At 35.8% G+C, this 18,973-nt stretch overlaps 1 protein-coding gene across 3 annotated transcripts in view; it reads left to right on the forward strand.

The window, feature by feature from the left end:
* Nucleotides 1–18,973, forward strand: part of LOC136026590 (centromere protein J-like) — a 111,481-nt gene that overhangs the window by 40,369 nt on the left and 52,139 nt on the right. For all 3 annotated transcript variants that reach the window (XR_010617341.1, XM_065703301.1, XM_065703302.1), the window contains 2 exons: nt 4,189–4,929; nt 13,649–13,804. Coding sequence is in view for 2 of the 3 variants with exons in the window: in XM_065703301.1 (XP_065559373.1) it covers nt 4,189–4,929; nt 13,649–13,804 (897 nt within the window). In the remaining variant the exon portion in view is untranslated. The remainder of the gene's footprint in view (nt 1–4,188; nt 4,930–13,648; nt 13,805–18,973) is intronic.

Raw genomic sequence — 18,973 nt, forward strand, 5'->3', positions numbered from 1 at the left:
TTTTACGTGTCGGACAAATATTTCGGGGGGGGGGGTGTCAACCTCCCCTGATTACGGCCTTGAAAGGATTTATAGGAACTGGAAGCTTCTTGGGGTAGAGTAAAGCCTTGAAAAGGTTGGGGTGGAGGAGAGCGTGCGATGTTTTGTGGCCTTATGTGGCTTGGTACTGCAGTGAGTTGTTAGTAGTGGTATTAGCTATAATTTATCCAATCAAAGTCAAAATATGTAAAACCATTAGTAATGGAAAATGATAGTAAAGAACTGTCCTTTGAATTGCTAAAACAGTACGATAAACTTTAATCCTCGATGGAAATATTTTTGTTTGTAATTTGATTAAATCCATCAGACATGTACTGAAAATACATCAAAACTTGGAAATGGGTGCCAAGGAGAACTAAAATGAAAAAAAAGGGGGATTAAAATGGAATAGTTGTGGGCATCAAGTCATGGCTAATTGTAGAAAAAGCCATTCATCGCTAATGCTAGTCTCCACTACCTCCTGTTTTCTGATACAATAAACGGTACTTGTTAATTAAACGAAACGCACTCAAGAATTACGCTTAGGTTAGATTTAAAACCGGTATCATAACCACAAAGAAAAGTGACGAATGATACAAATTGGACTTAGACAGAATGCATAGGACTCGTATAGTTTGGGCTATATATTTAGCATTAGAGGGTGGGGGGATGGGGGTTAGGTTAGTGGCGGTGTTCAAATACTTTTGTCCCTCCCCCATAATGTTCAAATATATAGCCCAAATTATAGTATTATATAAAGTACTAGCTGTTGGGGTGGCGCTTCGCGCCACCCCAACACCTAGTTGGTGGGGCGCTTCGCGCCCCCCAAGCCCCCCCGCGCGCGTAAGTCGTTACGAGCCATATTAGTTACGCGCCATTGTAGTTGTGTCCCTGTGTCCCACCTGTGAATATAGATAGATTTATATATGTGTTTCAAACTACGTAAAAATTGCGAATATACAACATTTTTGGCTTTCCCACTACTGGGAGCTTTCCGTTTCCAATTGCCAGCAATTGATCTGAAAATGTTTGACCAGAGTCATCGTTTTGCAATCGGACACGCATATTTGTAGTTAATTTTAATATTTTTACGTGTGCCCATAAATTAGAATTTTTCAGGCAAGCATTCATTTCGTCTGCAGGAGTTAAACTACGTAAAAATTGCGAATATACAACATTCTTGGCTTTCCCATTGTCTGTGCATATACAAAGCCGTATGTACTAATAATGACGTCATATGCAAACGCTCTTTTTACAAACAAACAAACATGCATACACACAACTCGTTTTTATATAGATAGATAGATAGATAGATAGATACAATACAAATTAACTGCGTAAAACTTGCGAATATACAACATTTTTCGCTGTCCAATTGTCGCTGCATATAAATAGATTGTCAGGTTTACCGACCCTCGAACATGCAACGCACAATTGTCCATGGGAAAAACAATCAGTATTAAGATCTATACCACATTTTTCTAATGATTGACCTTGAGCTTTGTTAATGGTGATTGCAAATGCTAATCGAATTGGGAATTGCAATCTTTTAAATTGAAAAGGCAGATCCGTTGGAATCATGGGAATGCGAGGAATAAGAACAGCCTCACCCTCAAAAGGCCCTGTCAAGATTGTGGCCTCTATTAGGTTTTCCATTGTTGTTTTTTTACGGCAAGTCGCGTGCCATTGCAAAGCTTTGGTGGGTTTATATTTCTTAAAAGTATTATTGGTACGCCTATTTTTAGTTGTAGCACGTGTGGTGGAAACCCTGAAAGATCTATGGAATTTAAAAATTCAGATGGATAATTAACCGCTTCATTTGGTTCCAAAACTGTGTCGACTGACTTGTAAAGGACTGCCTGGTCTCGAATCTTGGTCAAAACAATATTGTTGATTTCGTGGACGTCTATATTTTTGGGTGCGAGAATCGCTCTTTCACTTAGCCATTTATTATTTTTATAATTTTTTAGAATATTCGGAAATACTTTTTCAATCAATTCATTTTTGGACGTCACTAAATTACAGAAATCAGCAGGTAGTTGTATACGTCCTGAAATTGAGTCTATCGTATCATAAATGTCTTTTTGTTCCGACGTTAACTTGGAAATGTTATTTTGTACATACGACAGTAGATCATTCGTACTGTAACTTTTTTCACGATCCGATTCTACACATGTCGAAACAGCAGCGATACGGTTAGGTGAAGGCATTCCCAAATCCTGAAGAGGTTTGTTTGCCATACGTACGCACAAATCTTCTATAATAACTAAAGTGTATTTATAAATTTCTGATGTAAAATCAAAAGTCATATCTGACGTCTCTAACTGTTTTCGATGGAGTATATCTTCGGACATTTTTGACTTATATTTTTCCCATAACTCTGTAGGAGCTGATGGAGAGCAAGTTGTTAAAATGATGCCAAACAATGCACGAATTTGACTTGGGGTTGACGTTTCGCACTAATGGGGAATATGGAACAACCCACTGGTTATCTACTTCGATGGTGGTACCGTTGCCATTGTAGGTTCTTCAGTCATTTTACAATTAGAAATTTCTCTTTCAACGGTCTTCTTACAATTAAAAATTTGTCTTTGAACGATATTCTTAAATACCTGTGTCCTGGTCGTCATTTATATTCCCTGTGTCCCGGTCGTCATTTGTGTCCCGGTATCCCAGTCTGTAATTTCTCTTTGAGTGTCCCGGTCGTTATTTATATTCCCTCTGTCCCGGTCGTCATTTGTGTCCCGGTCTGTAATTTCTCTTTGAGTGTTTTTTCTTTTTAGTATTTTTTAGTTTTTTACATTTTTTCTTTTTTCAGTTTTCTTTTTCTTCTTTATTTTTCAGCTTCACTATGAAATACATATCGCCGAACCTTTGTTTTTTTAACTAAAATCTGGTAGGCATTGATGACCTTATCCAAGTCAAAATCCCAAACACAATCATCATCGCTATCATTTTCAGTTTTGATATGTTTTGACTCTCACTGTCCAGGTGGATCTTCATCTAACTGCGCGGTTTTGCGTTCTTTAGCCTCAAGCCTGTTTCCTTGCTGTTCTTTTGATTCCTCGGCACGCTTTCTTTTCTGACTTTCTCTATCAGCAGCAAGTTTTTTGGCATAGACTCTTTGAGCATCTTCATCGGCTTTTGCCATTGTAAGTTCATCAGTCATTTTAAACTTAAACATTAATAGATTTCTACGTGAACATATATGTCTTAAATATCTTTAATGACGTCACCGTCATAGCAAAAATGACGACAACTAACTTCATGACGTCAGCCGACACAGAAACATGACGTCACCTGATCCACAGACAGACACACAGACAGACAACTTATTTTTATATATATAGATAGGTTATATGAAGGTTATATCAGGATTAACCTAATTTCACTTCTTGGGTGTGTTTTGTTTAGTTAACTAGTACCCAATAAACCACTAATATTACTGCTACTATTACTGCTAACAACTCACTGTAGCACCAATCCGTCTAAGGGCAACACAGCTACGCACGCTCCTCCTCCATTTCAATCTATTAAAAGCCTCCCTCTTTACACCTTGCCAAGAAGTTCCAATTTCCATTAAATCTTCCCACACGAACTTCCCACCCCGTTTGAGGGCGGCCTGCTTTTTGTTTGATCCTAGATGGTCGGCCAACAAGGACGATCCTAGATAATTTTCGGAGAAGCAGGATTACGCAAAATCCGACTTTGTTGATATACATATTATTCGCTAAAAAAAGACCGTAAGCCCTTACCCATGTTGCAACCCCCCTTTCCTCCCAGAAGTAGTTTTCGATACTGCAGAAAACAGATTGTGTCTGCCAAAAAACCTTGACACTGCCAAAAAAGCGAAAACTAATTTGGTCTAACGCGTAGAGACTTTTCTGCGGGATCAAAAGTAAAACCAGCAATGAATAGATATTTTTCAGTCTTGAAATTTGCTTCACAAAGTAAGAGAAAACCAGTGAAACTAGCTTCCGTATAACCAGCAATGAACATGAAGTTTTATTCCTGAAATTTGTGTCTGTGTTGAAATTCCCAGAAAATTTTCTGGAAAACTGATTGAAAAACCCGCTTTTGTGTTTTCTTTCTTTCTTTATATGTGTTTTCTTTTCTTTGTTTATATCTACAGGTTTTCTTTTTATTTATTTTCAGTGTTGTTTTTTTCAGGCTGATTCTGATTCAGATACAATGGTTACGAGCTACGGTGTTGATGAAATCGAATCTGACGACCCTTCTCGTGTGAAAACTGTCGGTGATACATTTGCTAGTGATATTGTCCAAAAAATTCGCACAAAATTTGATAACACTGCTGAAAGCATGATCACTCATGCTGATAGCTATTTTAAAATGAAAGAATCGGATAAGGAGAATACGCCAGTCCAGCTATTTTGTGACAAAAACAGTGCAGCAATTACCAAAGTGAAAGTCACAAGTGGAATGATTGTTTCTCCGCCCCCCTCAAAAAGGGGGTTGACTCCCTCAAATCCCATCTGGGAAGCTTTCAAGGACCAAGAGAAGTATAATAATGAAGTAAGTGAGGTTCTTAAAGAGATTCAGTGTAACACCGATGATTACAATGGGATATTGAAGCAAGCTGGTCTCATTGGGATCGAAAATAACAACACACCCGCTGCGACAACTGCAATACATTCTCGTATATTAGAACTTGAAAAAGAAATTAATGTTTTTCGGAAAGAAGCAAATCGCCTGAGGAAGTCTAGAAAAGAAGCTGATGAATTGAAATCAACCCTAACTGAAGAAAAGAATAGGTTTGAGAAGCAAATGGAGAATGAAAAACGAAGATGGCAGCTGCAGCTTGAAGAGGAAAAAAAGAAATTAAAGAGTTCAGAAAAGCGAAAAGATGAGACTTCACAGGTGACAGATGAAGTAATGGAGTTGAAAAATAAGGTATGTTAAAAAGGAACACATTTTGAATATAAATGGGGATTTACTTGCAAAATGATGAAACAGAAGACATGATTTTAAACAGACATAATCAGAAATAAAACAATTGTTTTGTTGAAAAAATCTTTTGATGCTTCAAAGGCCTCTGAAAAGGTATAAATTTGTAAAAAATTTGAAAAAGAATAACACAGTAATCACTATTCAAGGTGAGTATCGTAATCATGGTTGTAACGGTAGCTGCAACCTAGTAGATCACTATTCAAGGTGATCATTTTAAAACGGCAAATGGTTAGGTATATAATATGGAAATCCCCTAAATTATGAAAAAGGAGTACAAATTGATGTACTAATTCTCATAAAATCGGTCATTGGCTATTCACTTAATTCACTAAACACGCTAGTAAACCGTATCCAAAAAATAAATACAAAATATAATACGAATTTAATTTTCGGTCGTTCCAGCTGTTAATTCACTTTCACCTGGAACACACTCAATTTTAACTACATTAGCCTTTTTTATGACAATGCTAACGTTTCAACATTGATGAATGGTCTTATATTTACTGATGAAATTTGTATAGCATTATGTCAAAACCCATTGCAAATATGATTTTGACGCCACATGTTGTCATAATTATCGTCTTGTTATGTTTGTTGCCGTGATGTTGGGTGATGTTTTATTCCGAACTGTAGCTGCTGCCTATGCAGTTTGTATAATTGATTTTCACTGAAAGGTCGTCTCAAGTTCAGTTTTTCATTGAGCGTCTTCTGATTGCAATGAAAGACTATGGTGTTAAAATACCAAGAAAAGTGAAATAAAATCTGATTGTTTGAATTAGTCAAACGGAAATTTACACTGCCATGTATATCTTTAAATGTTAGGAAATACGGGGAATTCAATCAAGTATGGTTATGGAGCGTTTTTGTTTTGGAAGACGGAATAGGATTTATTTTCCAGAGCAATAGTCTACAGACAGTTTAGGACATCCATCTGACTGACCGTATTTAAAACAGTAAACTATACGAAAAATGTGGTTCAATCCGGATTTTTTGGAGTATAATGAGAAAAAGGTTGACATGGCTAGGACACGGCTAGGTATGACGGATGAAATATTTCCAAAGATCGTCTTTATCAGCCAGCCATTTAGGACCAAACGAAAAATAGGTTGTCCATGATTGGGATGTGAGGAAGTCTTAAGGGAAGATTAAGAGAAATTGGAACACTTGGGAGGGTGTGAAGAGGGTGGCTTTGAACACTTTGGGAGGGAGCAGGAGCACACGTAGCTGTGTTGGCCTCAGGTGACTTGATGCTGAGGTGAGTTTTGAGTAGCAGTTGTTGCAGATAGAATCTTTTTTTGGTTGAGTTCTTGAATGACTGTTCTCATATATTTTTATTTTTGGAATTCAGTCGCTTTCTTGCCTTTTCCCGTTGCTTGTCATCGTTTTGTTAATTCAGTTTTTGAAACGTTTGTGAACGTTTTTGTAATGTGCGCTTTTTGTAATTTTGTTTGTTGATTTATTTTAGAAGGTTAAATGTGTTTTAACATTTTTTTTTTTATTAAAACATTGTTATTTATTAGTATTGGTTTTTTTTATTTCTTTTTTTCGCTGGCAGTGCTTACAGCAATATTTAAACTCCTTATCAGACTCACTATTTTTTTATTATTATTATTATTATTAGCTAAGAAAGTAGTTTTAAGTTTTGTCTTTAATTCTCCCGAGAACTTTTATTCTTTTTTTTTGCACTCAGGACGGTTGAGCGGAAGTCTCAGCCGAAATTTTTTAATTTTTCTGCTTTTTAACCGGCAATGTTTTCAATAATACCAGTGGCAGAACATTGCCTAATCAAGTTCATTAATTTTTTTTCTATTGTTATTGCCACTGAAGACAGTTTGGGAGTGGTCCTTGCCAGAAATTTTGCTTTAAACATTTGGTTTTGACTCTTGGACAATTCTTTATACACTAAAAATTCTCTTGTAGTCATTAATGAGGAGTAAGGTACATAGATTTCCTATAGAACTAAAGTAAGGAAGTAGTGAGTTCCTGCTTTTTGGCTAAGAAAGAGAGCAATTGGTTAAGTCTCGTTTTGATTGACATTATTCACCCTACCATTAGTATTTTTGGAGCTGGTCATTTTTGGAGAGTTGGGCTATGATTTGGACAGCCTTCAGAAAGTTTGATTGGAAATGTATGTGGGTTTAGTCGAAATAAACAAAGGTGTTGGAATACAGTCGAGACTTGGATCAAGATTCTGAGGGTTTTACCGAAATTAAGCCAGATTAACAGTGAAATTTTACTAATATTGAAATATAGCTAGCCCTAATTCGAACCAATCAGAATTTTTCAACCAGTCACAAAATTCTATCAAAAATCTGATTGGTTCAAATTGGTGTTGGCTGAATCATGATAATGGTAGAATTCCATTATAAAAGGGCTCTTAGAAGCTGTATTAAATTATTGCAGACTACGAATAATTCACTTTGAAATTCCTTTTAAATGTACAAACTGGGAAATACAAAATATGACCCCCTCCCCCTCCCCTGTCCTCATAGGATAGACTCCATTTTGTGTTTAGTGCTACGCAAATTAATACGTTGTTGCCCAAAAATGAAGTCCTGGTTCCCTGTGGAATCATGAAATTGTATTTTAAAATAAAATAATTTCTGGGTTCTTTTTTTCAATAGGCAATCGAATCAAAGCCAAATACTGTTAGATCTAGCGTTAGAATAATGCAAAGAAGATGTAGTTTTGTATCTACATCTGCTCTTTAGCTTATTTTACGATTTAGCTTAGTATGATAGCCCAAAATATACCGTAGTCATGTATTTACGCTGAATTTAGTTGCGGGAAGAAGAAGGGAGTTCGACAAAAGCAAAAACAAGTAAAGTCGTCAAAAATAATGGAGATTTTGGCAGGCCCTGGTACCACTTTTCATATTCAGCATGTATAATAATGCTAATTTAATATGTTATCATTCATACAGGATTCTGTTACAGGTGCAACGAAAAATTACTCTTGCAAATCACGTTAGTTCTTTTCTTGCTATTATTATTCCTTATCTCCATTTATTATCTCTTAATATATCTTTTAATGATACCTAGCATTGCTAATATTCTATTTATAAAGTTAAAAAGTTTGAACAAAATTAAACAGAGAGACAAATACTTGATCTACAAGTGTTTCATCAAAGAAGGTTCTTCTTTGAACTCTTTAGTTGTTTTTTAATTGCTATAACTCCATGCAACTTCTCTCCCCTTAAGGGTCAAAATAGTCAATGGTTACAAGAACAAGCAATAATATAAAAATTATTATTTGGAGCAAAATATCAAAATAATATTAATAAAAATAAATGCTCAAAAGATTAAACCGTTTAGAATAAGAATAAGTAAAGTTAAAAAGTAATGTTAAGTAACGGGAAAATGGATCAAGTGGACAGCTTCACTTACTTGGATAGTATTATTAGTAAAGAGGGCGTTGAAGAAGAAAAAGTAGACTAGTATGACTCCAGGTTATCTTTTTTCGTAGTTGGAAAAAGTTCGGAAGGATGGGAAGACAAATGAGGGAATAATTACAGGGGTCAAATACTCCATAAGTGGATGTGTTTTATTTCCCACTTCTAAGATACAAAATCACAAGTGGAGTAATGAAAAACAAATTATACTAAAGATAAACACTAATACAGAGAAAAACACTATTAAAGAAACAAAGACTAATGAAGAAAATTGATACAGGGTGTTTCCTCAAACTATGCTGAAACATAAGAGTAGTTTTCTGTATAGCCAGATACGGATCAGGAATACGGTCTTTACACTTATCATGGAATTACTTCTTCAAGGGGACAAAGGGGGCAAACATAACAGAAACTTTAAAAAACGATAAAAACAAAACCGGAGTGTACATTTGTTTTTATCGGACAGCAGACGCCAAAAGGGAGAGAGATCAAGAATAATAGCCATAACAAGACAAGAACAAGGGATACAATTTGTGCGAGTATGACGATTACAAGAATTCCTTGGGGATATAAGCATTCCGTATGCCTTAGGGACTTCATCCGTAAAAACAAGGTTGCATCACAATCAATATGGACTTCTCTTTTGGGAGATAACACGTAAATTTTGAAGAACAAGTTTCAAAAATTACGGTGGGGGGAATCAAGATTTTAGCCAAGCCACGTATTGCAGATTATAGTTTGCCAAACATCGTACTTTTTTGGCCTTTCTCAAAGGGCCAAACGAAATTGAGACCGATCTAGAAAAAATAAAATGGAACCCTTCAAGGTTGTCTGGGGACCCCAAAAAAGATAGCAAGGGGAACGGAATTAGCATTTTTAAATTTAAGCACTTGAAAACAATTTGTTAAAAAGGAGGCAACAATTTTAATAGAAAAGGAACTCACTTGAAACTCCGTCAGCAATTTATTCACAAAGATGTTGTTGTCAGGTTTTCGAACGCTTTCTAGAGATCAATTAATCAAAGATTCAACCAAGAATCAGGGTTTTCAAGGTTTTTAAGAATGGTATCAAGAAGACTAACAAGGTAGTGTGAAGTAGGTGTTTCCTTCAGGCCTCCAAACTGTTGTAAGTAAGTTCAAGAATCTCTGCCTTTAACCATTGAGCTAAAAAAAACCTCGTACATTTTTGAGAAAATTGTGGTCAAGGTGATAGGTCGTACCCCTGTAAAATCATTCAGGCCTTCCTTCTTTTGGATTGGAGTAATGTAACCTAGCCTCCAGCACGACGGGTAACATGCGGAATTACTAATATCATTAGAAATGCTAACAACAGGTGATGACAGTTTATCTTAAACCATTGCTGTGGTTTCCTCTGTTTTAAGCAGTTCAATTTATTCTTACCATAACGGGAAGCAGCACGACACATTTCTTTCTTTATTTGTTTGCGGAGGGGCTTTCTTTCCAAGGCGAAAAATTCTAGTTTCAAATGGATTAGTCGTTTTATTTTTTCATTAATGTAAGGTTTATCTGAGGAACATACCTTCTTGGTTACCTCTGGGAAACAATTTTGGTAATTTGTTATTAATTTTGTTTGAAACAAACTAATCTTTGAATTAAGATTTACACACGACAAAACAAGACAAGACTTATTTCGTTAGTGTCTCCTGCTATAAAGATGCTGGCATATGTTCACAAAGTGAAGATTTGCTTGTAGAATATCATGAAAATTACGACAAGAACAAGCATTCTGTCCGGGTGAATAATAGAATTAGCCAATTATTATATTAGTGTAAGGCCGAGGCAGGCATTTGGGCTTAGTAGATATCAAAATGATTTCGTCGCAATCCCCTAGTCCTGGCACATTGATAAGGGTAGGAGATAGGCAATCCTTAGCGAAAATAATTACTCCTTCTCCTTTTTCCCGAGTGGGTGGTCAACTGCGCGTAGCTTTATAAATTCCAATAGACCAGTTATTTTAAGGATATCAGGATTTTTTGCCTAGACTTCAGTAACTGCAATTATATCAATGTGGTTCAATTTTGCTGTTGCTTCTAACTCAACTACTATTACTACTACTAATAACTCACTGCAGCACCAAGCCGCCTGAGGCCAACACAGCTACGCACGCTCCTCCTCCAACCTAATCTATTTAAGGCCCCCCTCTTTACACCCTCCCAGGAAACTTTTCAAAATTCAAAGTTTCGGCATTCGTAAGGAGTAAAACGGGGAAATGATGACGCGTTTTACCAAACTCTTATATAAGCAAATTTTTTCAAAAAAGCTTTATTCTGAGGTAACTTTGGCGTGCTGTAAGTATTAAAGCTAATGCTGGGAGTGGGTAGAACATCACCTAAAAGTGAAATACTATCATTCAGGGTATTATAGGAAGGTTTGTCGTAAGGCTCCAACTCATCACTCTGGACCGAGATAAAACCCAAATGTAAGGAAAAAAAAAACAATTATAAGAAAAAACTTCTAGAACGGTTAAGTTTGGGGAAGCGGGAATGGTATTTAGTAGCCAAACTCCTATTTGTAAGAATTTATGTTCGTTCTTTTCTATAAAGTTGCCTATCTGATAACTTTCTTAAAGTTTGATTTCCGTAAATATTTCCTGCATAAGCTATTTATGCTAATAATAATTAAATTACATTTAGAGTTCCATTAACAAAAAAAAACTATTGAATAAAGAAGTTCCGTCGAAGCAATTTTGGAAACACTGCTCGACTGTTTGCTATTCATGTGCATAAGTGAAGCGTTGAACCAACAGGACAACATGAAGTTACTTAAGATATCATTCAAATACAATTATTTGCTCTCGTAATGATGTAGTGAAAGTAATCGTGGCTACCATTCATGGGTAGTCAGGCTCATTCCCGTACTGGGCTTGGGAAATTATTGGCATGGGTAAAGATTCATATTCTTTTAATTAATTTTATTTTGTCTAAAAGGGTCGTCGCTAGTATAAACATGAACAATAATTTTAATTTATTTTTGTTTTAATTTTGAGTTTTTCCCTTAAATTTTCCCTCATTATAGATTTTTCTATCATTATATCAGAGAACAAAACAAATTAACATAGGCAAAAAATTTACTAATTGTATTTTCAGAGTCTCGTTCACTTCACGGTTTGTCTGCAATATGTTCAAACTATCTGACATAATGTTTTTCATTACTAAACATTTCTATAATTGAAATGTTTGTTTTCTGTGAATAATCATTATTCAAGTAATGAATAATGTTTTTCATTACTAAACATTTCTATAATTGAAATGTTTGTTTTTCTAATGTTTTGTATGTTTTCTATAACTGACACTCAATACCACAAACGAAAAAAGTATCAAATCAGATTTTATCAAAATTTTAGGCTGACGAAGAGTTGGTGTCGAAAATTTAGATTTGTAGCAGGGCTCTCTGGTGATCTGGGGTAAATACTGTAAGGGAAGGGTGAACATGACGCTGCCAATAGGATTCTGGTTTCTTCGACGTTGTTCTTTAGCTGCGAAGTCCGTAAATAGAAACAAATTCCGTAAATCTATAGAAAAGTCCAAAGAAGTGGAAACATTGTATTAACTTTACATGATTGTTTTCAGCCTTTTGATTGGCCGGTATTTTATCGATTACCAATTATCTAAGTCGATGGCCAAAGATTCGGTTGAACGACATGCTTGAAAAACGTATTCTACCGTGTGAGGATCGGAAATATAAAATCTGGCCCAAGCAAAAAGTAAAGACAGCCAATACATATATTCACGCTTATTTTTCTCGGTTTTTATATGCCTAAGCTGGCAGTGGTGTGAGGCCACTACAAAGTGGGGTGAGAAGAAATATTGTTAATAAAATTTAAAAGCAACAAGTTGCCGTTCACACCAACTTTGCTCAGTTCTCTGTGCCAGTTTTCTGTTTCTGTTAGTTTCAAAGCAAAATCGAATCTTTTTACCTCCAAAACAGGCAAAAAACTTGCAACTTTCTGAAAATTGTCTTCAGTAAATTGGCAATTGTATCAATCTATTCGTCAAATTGGTTTCAATTTTTAAGACAGTTTTCAATTATTCAGTAAGTTCAATATTAAATTTATATCTCTAAGCTAAATTACTACACAACACGTGGTTCAGAATTATAACATTTTGCAAATGGGAGAACAAAACTTTGTTCATAACTACATAACATATGGTTGTGCAAAAGAGAGAACAAAACTCGCATTTTGCAAATCATTGGCTATAGTTTTGAAACACTGGTTACTCTTTGGTGAAAAAAATCTAGGTATAAGATGATAATAAGAGAGAGGGGGAGTGATAGAGTGCAGTGTTTGTACTCTACACCAGAACAACGGGACATATTCAGCTATACACTACAGTTAACCAATTTTTCCTGCAAGAAATGAGGAGAAAACCTTTAAGGTTCTTTCACAGTATACCGTTAACGATCACACTTAAACAATTGAAGACTTTATGTAATGTTATATATGTACCTGTAATGTTATTATGTACCTGTTATTATGTACCTGTCAATTATAATTGTCAATTTGGCAATTACAATTGCGAAAAAGGCAAGGTAGAACCTCAACAGGTTGTCTCTAGTTCGGCAGTGACATGCATGAGAGGTGTAGCATAAATGGAAGACAGTAGCAACCGGCAATCAAAGGGGTAAAATTAACCTTGCACTTGATGCCCATTTAATTGGACAATCTGTCTTGGCTTTTTCTACAATTGACCCTGACTTGACTTTTCCCACAACTATTCCCTGTTCAATTCAAAAATCAACGGAAGCAAATTTAAAATCTTGTGAAGCAAATTTAGACAGTAACGCAGGCAATGCCTAGTAGACTTAAGCCTTATATAGAGTATTACGTTACGTAGGCTTATTTTACGTTGTGGAAAAGCCAACATAGCGGCGAAAAAATGGGGAATTGCTGGTTGAGCAAATAATAAATTTCGAAAATTAATTAACATCTTTTCCTAGAAAGCTATCACGCTTGATCGGAGCTTGAATCTCTCTGTTTTTAATTTCTGAACAGTTTTCAATGGTGACAGAGATGATTTTAGACGATGATCATGGGGGTCTTCTGAATTTTTACGTCAGCGGGGCGTGAAAGGACTTGTTAAGTGTGAAAGGCTCTATTTGTTTAACCATTTAGCGCAGAATATTACGCATACAGTGTGAGAGCCGCTTTACTCGTCTCGAAAATTATGGAAAAGTCCCACCGATCGTATTATGCATGTTAGCATTTAATCGGACAATGTAGAAACCACATGACAGCATTTGTGTTTTCTAGCTTGAGGAATTAACAAACGTGACCCGAACTAAGGAGAGCAAGTGGTTTGCAGAGAAAAATAAGCTCCTAAGTAGAATCAGGTATTTGGAAAGCCAGCTTAAGATGAAAACAGATGAAGTTACGAGGTTGTCAAAAGAAGAGCACGACGTCAGAAAGGTAATTGTTTACATTAATTTTTATTTTTTTTTTTTTTTTTTTTTTACAGCAAGAAATGCCGGGCCATCAATTATCTTTTTACGTTTTTCCAATACTATAATTTATCGGTTTTTTTTTCGTTACTAAATGGTTGAGGTTTCTTATGGCACTTGGTATTTACCAAGTGACATGTAGCGATCGCAAATTCTGTCGGTCTGTCCCGGTTTTGCTAGTTAAGGTACTTCCAGATAAGCTAGGACGATGCAATTTGGCATACGTATCAGAGACCAAACCAGATTAAAATAAAAATAGTCCTTTCCCAGATTCGACCATCTGGGGGGAGTGGGGGGCGGTTAATTCGTTAAAATTAGAAAAAAAATGAGGTATTTTAACTTACGAACGGGTGATCGGATCTTAAAGAAATTTGAAATTTAGAAGGATATCGTGTCTCAAAGCTCCTATTTCAAATCCCGACTGGATCCGGTGACAATGGGGGGAATGGAGGGAGAAACCTGAAATCTTGGAAAACGCTTAGAGTGGAGGGATCGGGATGAAACTTGGTGGCAAAAATAAGCACAAGTCTTAGATACATGATAGACATAACCAGAACGGATCCTCTCTCTTTGGGAGAATTGTGGGGGGGGGTGTAATTCGGAAAAATAAAAAAAATGTGGTATTTTTAACCTACGAACGAGTGATCGGATCTTAATGAAATTTGATATTTAGAAGAACCTCGTAGCTCAAACCTCTTATTTTAAATCTCGACCAGATCTGTTGTCATTGGGAAGAGTTGGGGGGTCGGAAATCTTGGAAAACATTTAGTGGAGAGACCGGGATGAAACTTGGTGGGAAAAATAGGCACATGTCCTTGATACGTTATTGACATAACCAGGCCGGATCTACTCTCTTTGGTAGAGTTTGGTGGGGGGGAGGAGGCACCTTATTCGGAAAAATTAGAAAAAATGAGGCATTTTTAACTTACGAACGGGTGATTGGATCTTTATGAAATTTAATATTTATGAGGACCTCGTGTATCAGATCTCTTATCTTAAATCCCGACCGGATCCGATGACATTGGGGGGAGTTGGAGGGGGAAACCGGAAATCTTGGAAAGCGTTTAGAGTGTAGAGATTGGGATGAAACTTGGTTGGAAAAATAAGCACATGTCCTAGATACGCTATTGACATAACCGGACCGGATCCGCACTCTTTGGGGGAGTTGGGGGGGTTACCAGTTTAGGCACTTCCAGATAAGCTGGGACGATGAAAAATGGCAGGCGTATCAAGGACCAGACTAGATTAAATTAGAAATATTCTCTTCCTCTATTCGTCCATACGGGGGAAGGAACGAGCGAACAAGATAGTTGAGAAGAATTTTATTTGTCGTTATATTTTTTTTCTTAAGTATGGCTTGTGATCTTGGAGAATGTTTCTCGCTTAGGGTACGAGAGGTCTCAGGCTCGAATCTCGGACCACCCCAATTTTTACATGAAGAAGATCCGAAACTAGATACGTGATCAATATAGCGATCGCTGGAAGCTGGCAGGCGTATCAGAGACCCGACCAGATTAAATTAGAAATAGTTACTTCCTTGATTTGACCATCTGGAGGGAGTGGAAGGACGAAAAATTAGAAAAAAATGAGATATTTTTAATTTACGAACAGGTTTTCGGATCTTAATGAAATTTGATGTTTAGAAAGATCACGTGTCTCAGAGCCCTTATTTTAAATCCCGACCGGATTCGGTGACATTGGGGGGAGTTCGAGGGGGAAACCGGAAATCTTGGAAAACGCTTGAGTGGAGAGATCGTAATGAAACTTAGTGGGAAGAAGCTCTTGGCTCTTTCGACCTCATCACAAGTGCCATATGATATCTTGGCTCTTGTTTTTATGTCTAGAGTCTTCTTTTTTTCTAGCGAAAATAGGCTTGCTATCAGTCGTTAAATGATTTGGTCGTTCTGGAAATTATTTTATATCTTAATATTATTATATTAATATTATTAATTTATATTATTATTTTACTTTGAAAATTAAAATTAGTTCTTTTTTCATTGTCCCGGTATGACATGTCTGAGGTTTTTCTTTAATTGGGCTATTTATAACAGGTGAAACTATGAGATAATCAAAAGAAAGACAAATTTCAGATGTCTTACAAATTCATATTATTATTTTACTTTGAGAGGTAAAATTAGTTCTTTTTTTTCTTTTCTTTTTTCATTGTCCTATATGACACGTTTTTTTTATTTATTTTTTGTAATTGGGCTATTTAAACCAGGTGCAACTACGAGATAATCAAAAGAAGAATAAAAGTTAGATGTAATACCCTAACCATGTACATAGCCGTATTCAGTTTGTGTATTTTTTGTGACATTTGTTGTGATATCTTTAAATGAACCAGTCTGTTTGTAATAAATATTAAAAACCCCTACTAAGCAGAATATTTGCACAAGTTTTATTTTCTATTTATTCAAGAACTTTTACAAATTATAACTGAAGAACTAATATAATTAAGAACTAATTAATTTAAGAACTAATATAATTTAAGAACTTTTAAGAATAATTATTCAAGAAGTTTTTGGTTTCGTCACCATCGATTTTTTCCGTTATAATGATCTGCACAATAAATGCTGTTGGATCCAAGGTTTTATTTTTACAAAGAAGGATCTGCACAATAAATGCTGTTGGATCCAAGGTTTTTTTTTTTACAATGAAGGATCTGCACAATAAATGCTGTTGGATCCAAGGTTTTATTTTTACAATGAAGGATCTGCACAATAAATGCTGTTGGATCCAAGGTTTTATTTTTACAATGAAGGATCTACACAATGAATGATGTTGGACCCAAGGTTTTATTTTTACAATGAAGGAAAGTTTGAGGTTATAGGCCACGTTTTACGGATGAAGGATTGCAGATTACAAAAGGTTGTCAATTAGCCCGTCGATCTTGGGCTAAACAAAAGCAATTCGTCATCGAATGGGATGAGAAGTTGTATTAAGAAAGAATTTAAAGAAATTATAACTTCATGGGAGGAGACAAGAGTCAAGCTTTGAACGGATTAGGTGGAGGAGGAGTATTCAAAGCTATGTTGGCCTTAGGCTGTTTTATCCTGATAGTAGTATAAGCAGTAGTAGTAGTAGTGTTTTACCTTAAATGTCTCCTTCAATGCAACAGCTTGGCTAGGTAGAAAACCTTGGTTTGTTGATTCAAATCAAGGGTGGGGCCTTGAACGAAATCAAGGATATAATAGGTAAGACGTGCTTTCGACCAACTATGAAAGAGAATAGGATAAAGAACGATCGAAAATGAGATAAAAGTCAGAAAAGAGATCAGGAACTCCGAGTCTGTGTGGCGTAAATTCGTTCCATTTTGCAGTATGGGTGCTTATCCTGACCGTTATAGACGGAAGAAGAACACTAACTTGACACATTTGACTGGAAGTGCCTAAGAACTATTTGCCGCCTCAAGCTTATCCAAGGAATAAGCAACGAGTACCTAATGCAAATATGCAGTCAGAAATAATCATTATCAACTATCATCAAGAGCAGAGGGCTCAGATAATTTGGGCACGATAAACGGTGCCCAAGCGAGTACCTGAGCCACGGGTTCCTCGAATTTTAGCCCCCATATCAGTTAGAAGAAAAAGCAAGGAGACCAAATTAAATACTTGCATCCTAAAATGAAGAAATACCTTGAGTCTTTAGGTGGATTCCGGGAGCACGGACGCAAACGGGACAGATCTCGGTTGGAAATCATGCGTTTCCAAACAGAAGACCGAAGGTTGGGATAGAATGTGGTCCAGTACATTCTTGGTCCCGACTTGGGTTGAACAGCCTGTGTCTCGTCTCAAGCACAAGTAGTAGTTTGACTACGGAGATATTTCTCAATGATGATTCAATATAAGTACTTGTCAAGACTTAGCATTGAGGCGTAAAACTTCGAAAACCAGGGAGTTGGTTTTGATATAAACAAAATAAGTCTAGCATGCTCAAAATTTGTCCCGTCAAAATGATTCTGGTGTTTACTTTTTAGGGGTAAAACTCTCAATCTAGGGATGTATTTATCACTATATAAATTTGAATGGTGGTAATGAGTTGCAAGCTAAGTCTACCTTCAATGAGTCCTGACCATCAAGTCTTCGAAAGACTTAATTCGAAATTCGAAATCAACTTCTAGCGAAGTTGTAAAATTCATCTTCTTTAATCCTCTTTGCTTTCGAGCGCAAGGGTCTGAGGTTGACTTTTGGTTAAGGAAACTCCATAATATTATTACACTCTTTCATAATCTGCTGGGATTTCATAAGATATCTTTACTGAAAAAAAAGTCACAGGACTGTGGTGACACGCAAAAAAAAACAATTAATGTGTCAAAATTTTATCAGCACAAATATATTTCCATAAAAAACTTATCATATAATGCCCAATAATTTTCAAGATCCTCCAGTATTTCCTGTTGAATCTTCCAAGTCGCCTTATTTTGTGTATCATTTTTATTTTGTGTAACTGTGTATCATATTTCTTATAACCAAACCATTTTCTCTGTACTCTTTTAAAATTTTCAAACTTTGAGTTTTCATTAAACTAATTAAACAATTAAACTAAACAAAAATCATTAAACAATTAATTAAACATTAAAATCCAATTAAATTAAACAAGCTTTCTCTTACACACCCATGCCTTAGTTATGAAATACAAACTCTCTTTTTTTTCTAACGTTTTAATATATATTTTGTTCTTTCTCTGAGCGGCAATTCGTCAATGTAATAACACATGTTAAGACTTCCCTTTTTATTATAAGGTATTTTACAACCCTCTTCTGAATTACTACCCTTTTCTACATCTAATTTTTACCCTTAATCGAAAGATACTTGTGAGTCATTGCTGGCACAGTCCAATAGACATTCAGTTGGTGTATCTCTTTTTACAGGGATTAAATAAAAAAAACAAGTTTTTTGAAACGAAAGTAAGGAGCGACATTAAAACTTAAAACGAACAGAAATTACTCCGTATATGAAAGGGGCTTTTCCTCCTCGACACCCCGCTCTTTACGCTAAAGTTTTTTATTGTTTTAAAAAGTAGAGTTGCGGGAAAGAATCAAACTTTAGCGTAAGGAGCGGGATATCGAGGAGGAAAAGCCCCTTTCATATACGGAGTAATTTCTGTTCGTTTTAAGTTTTAATGTCGCTCCTTACTT

This window comes from Artemia franciscana, chromosome 4 (genome assembly GCF_032884065.1).
Source record: "Artemia franciscana chromosome 4, ASM3288406v1, whole genome shotgun sequence".
NCBI lineage: Eukaryota > Metazoa > Arthropoda > Branchiopoda > Anostraca > Artemiidae > Artemia > Artemia franciscana.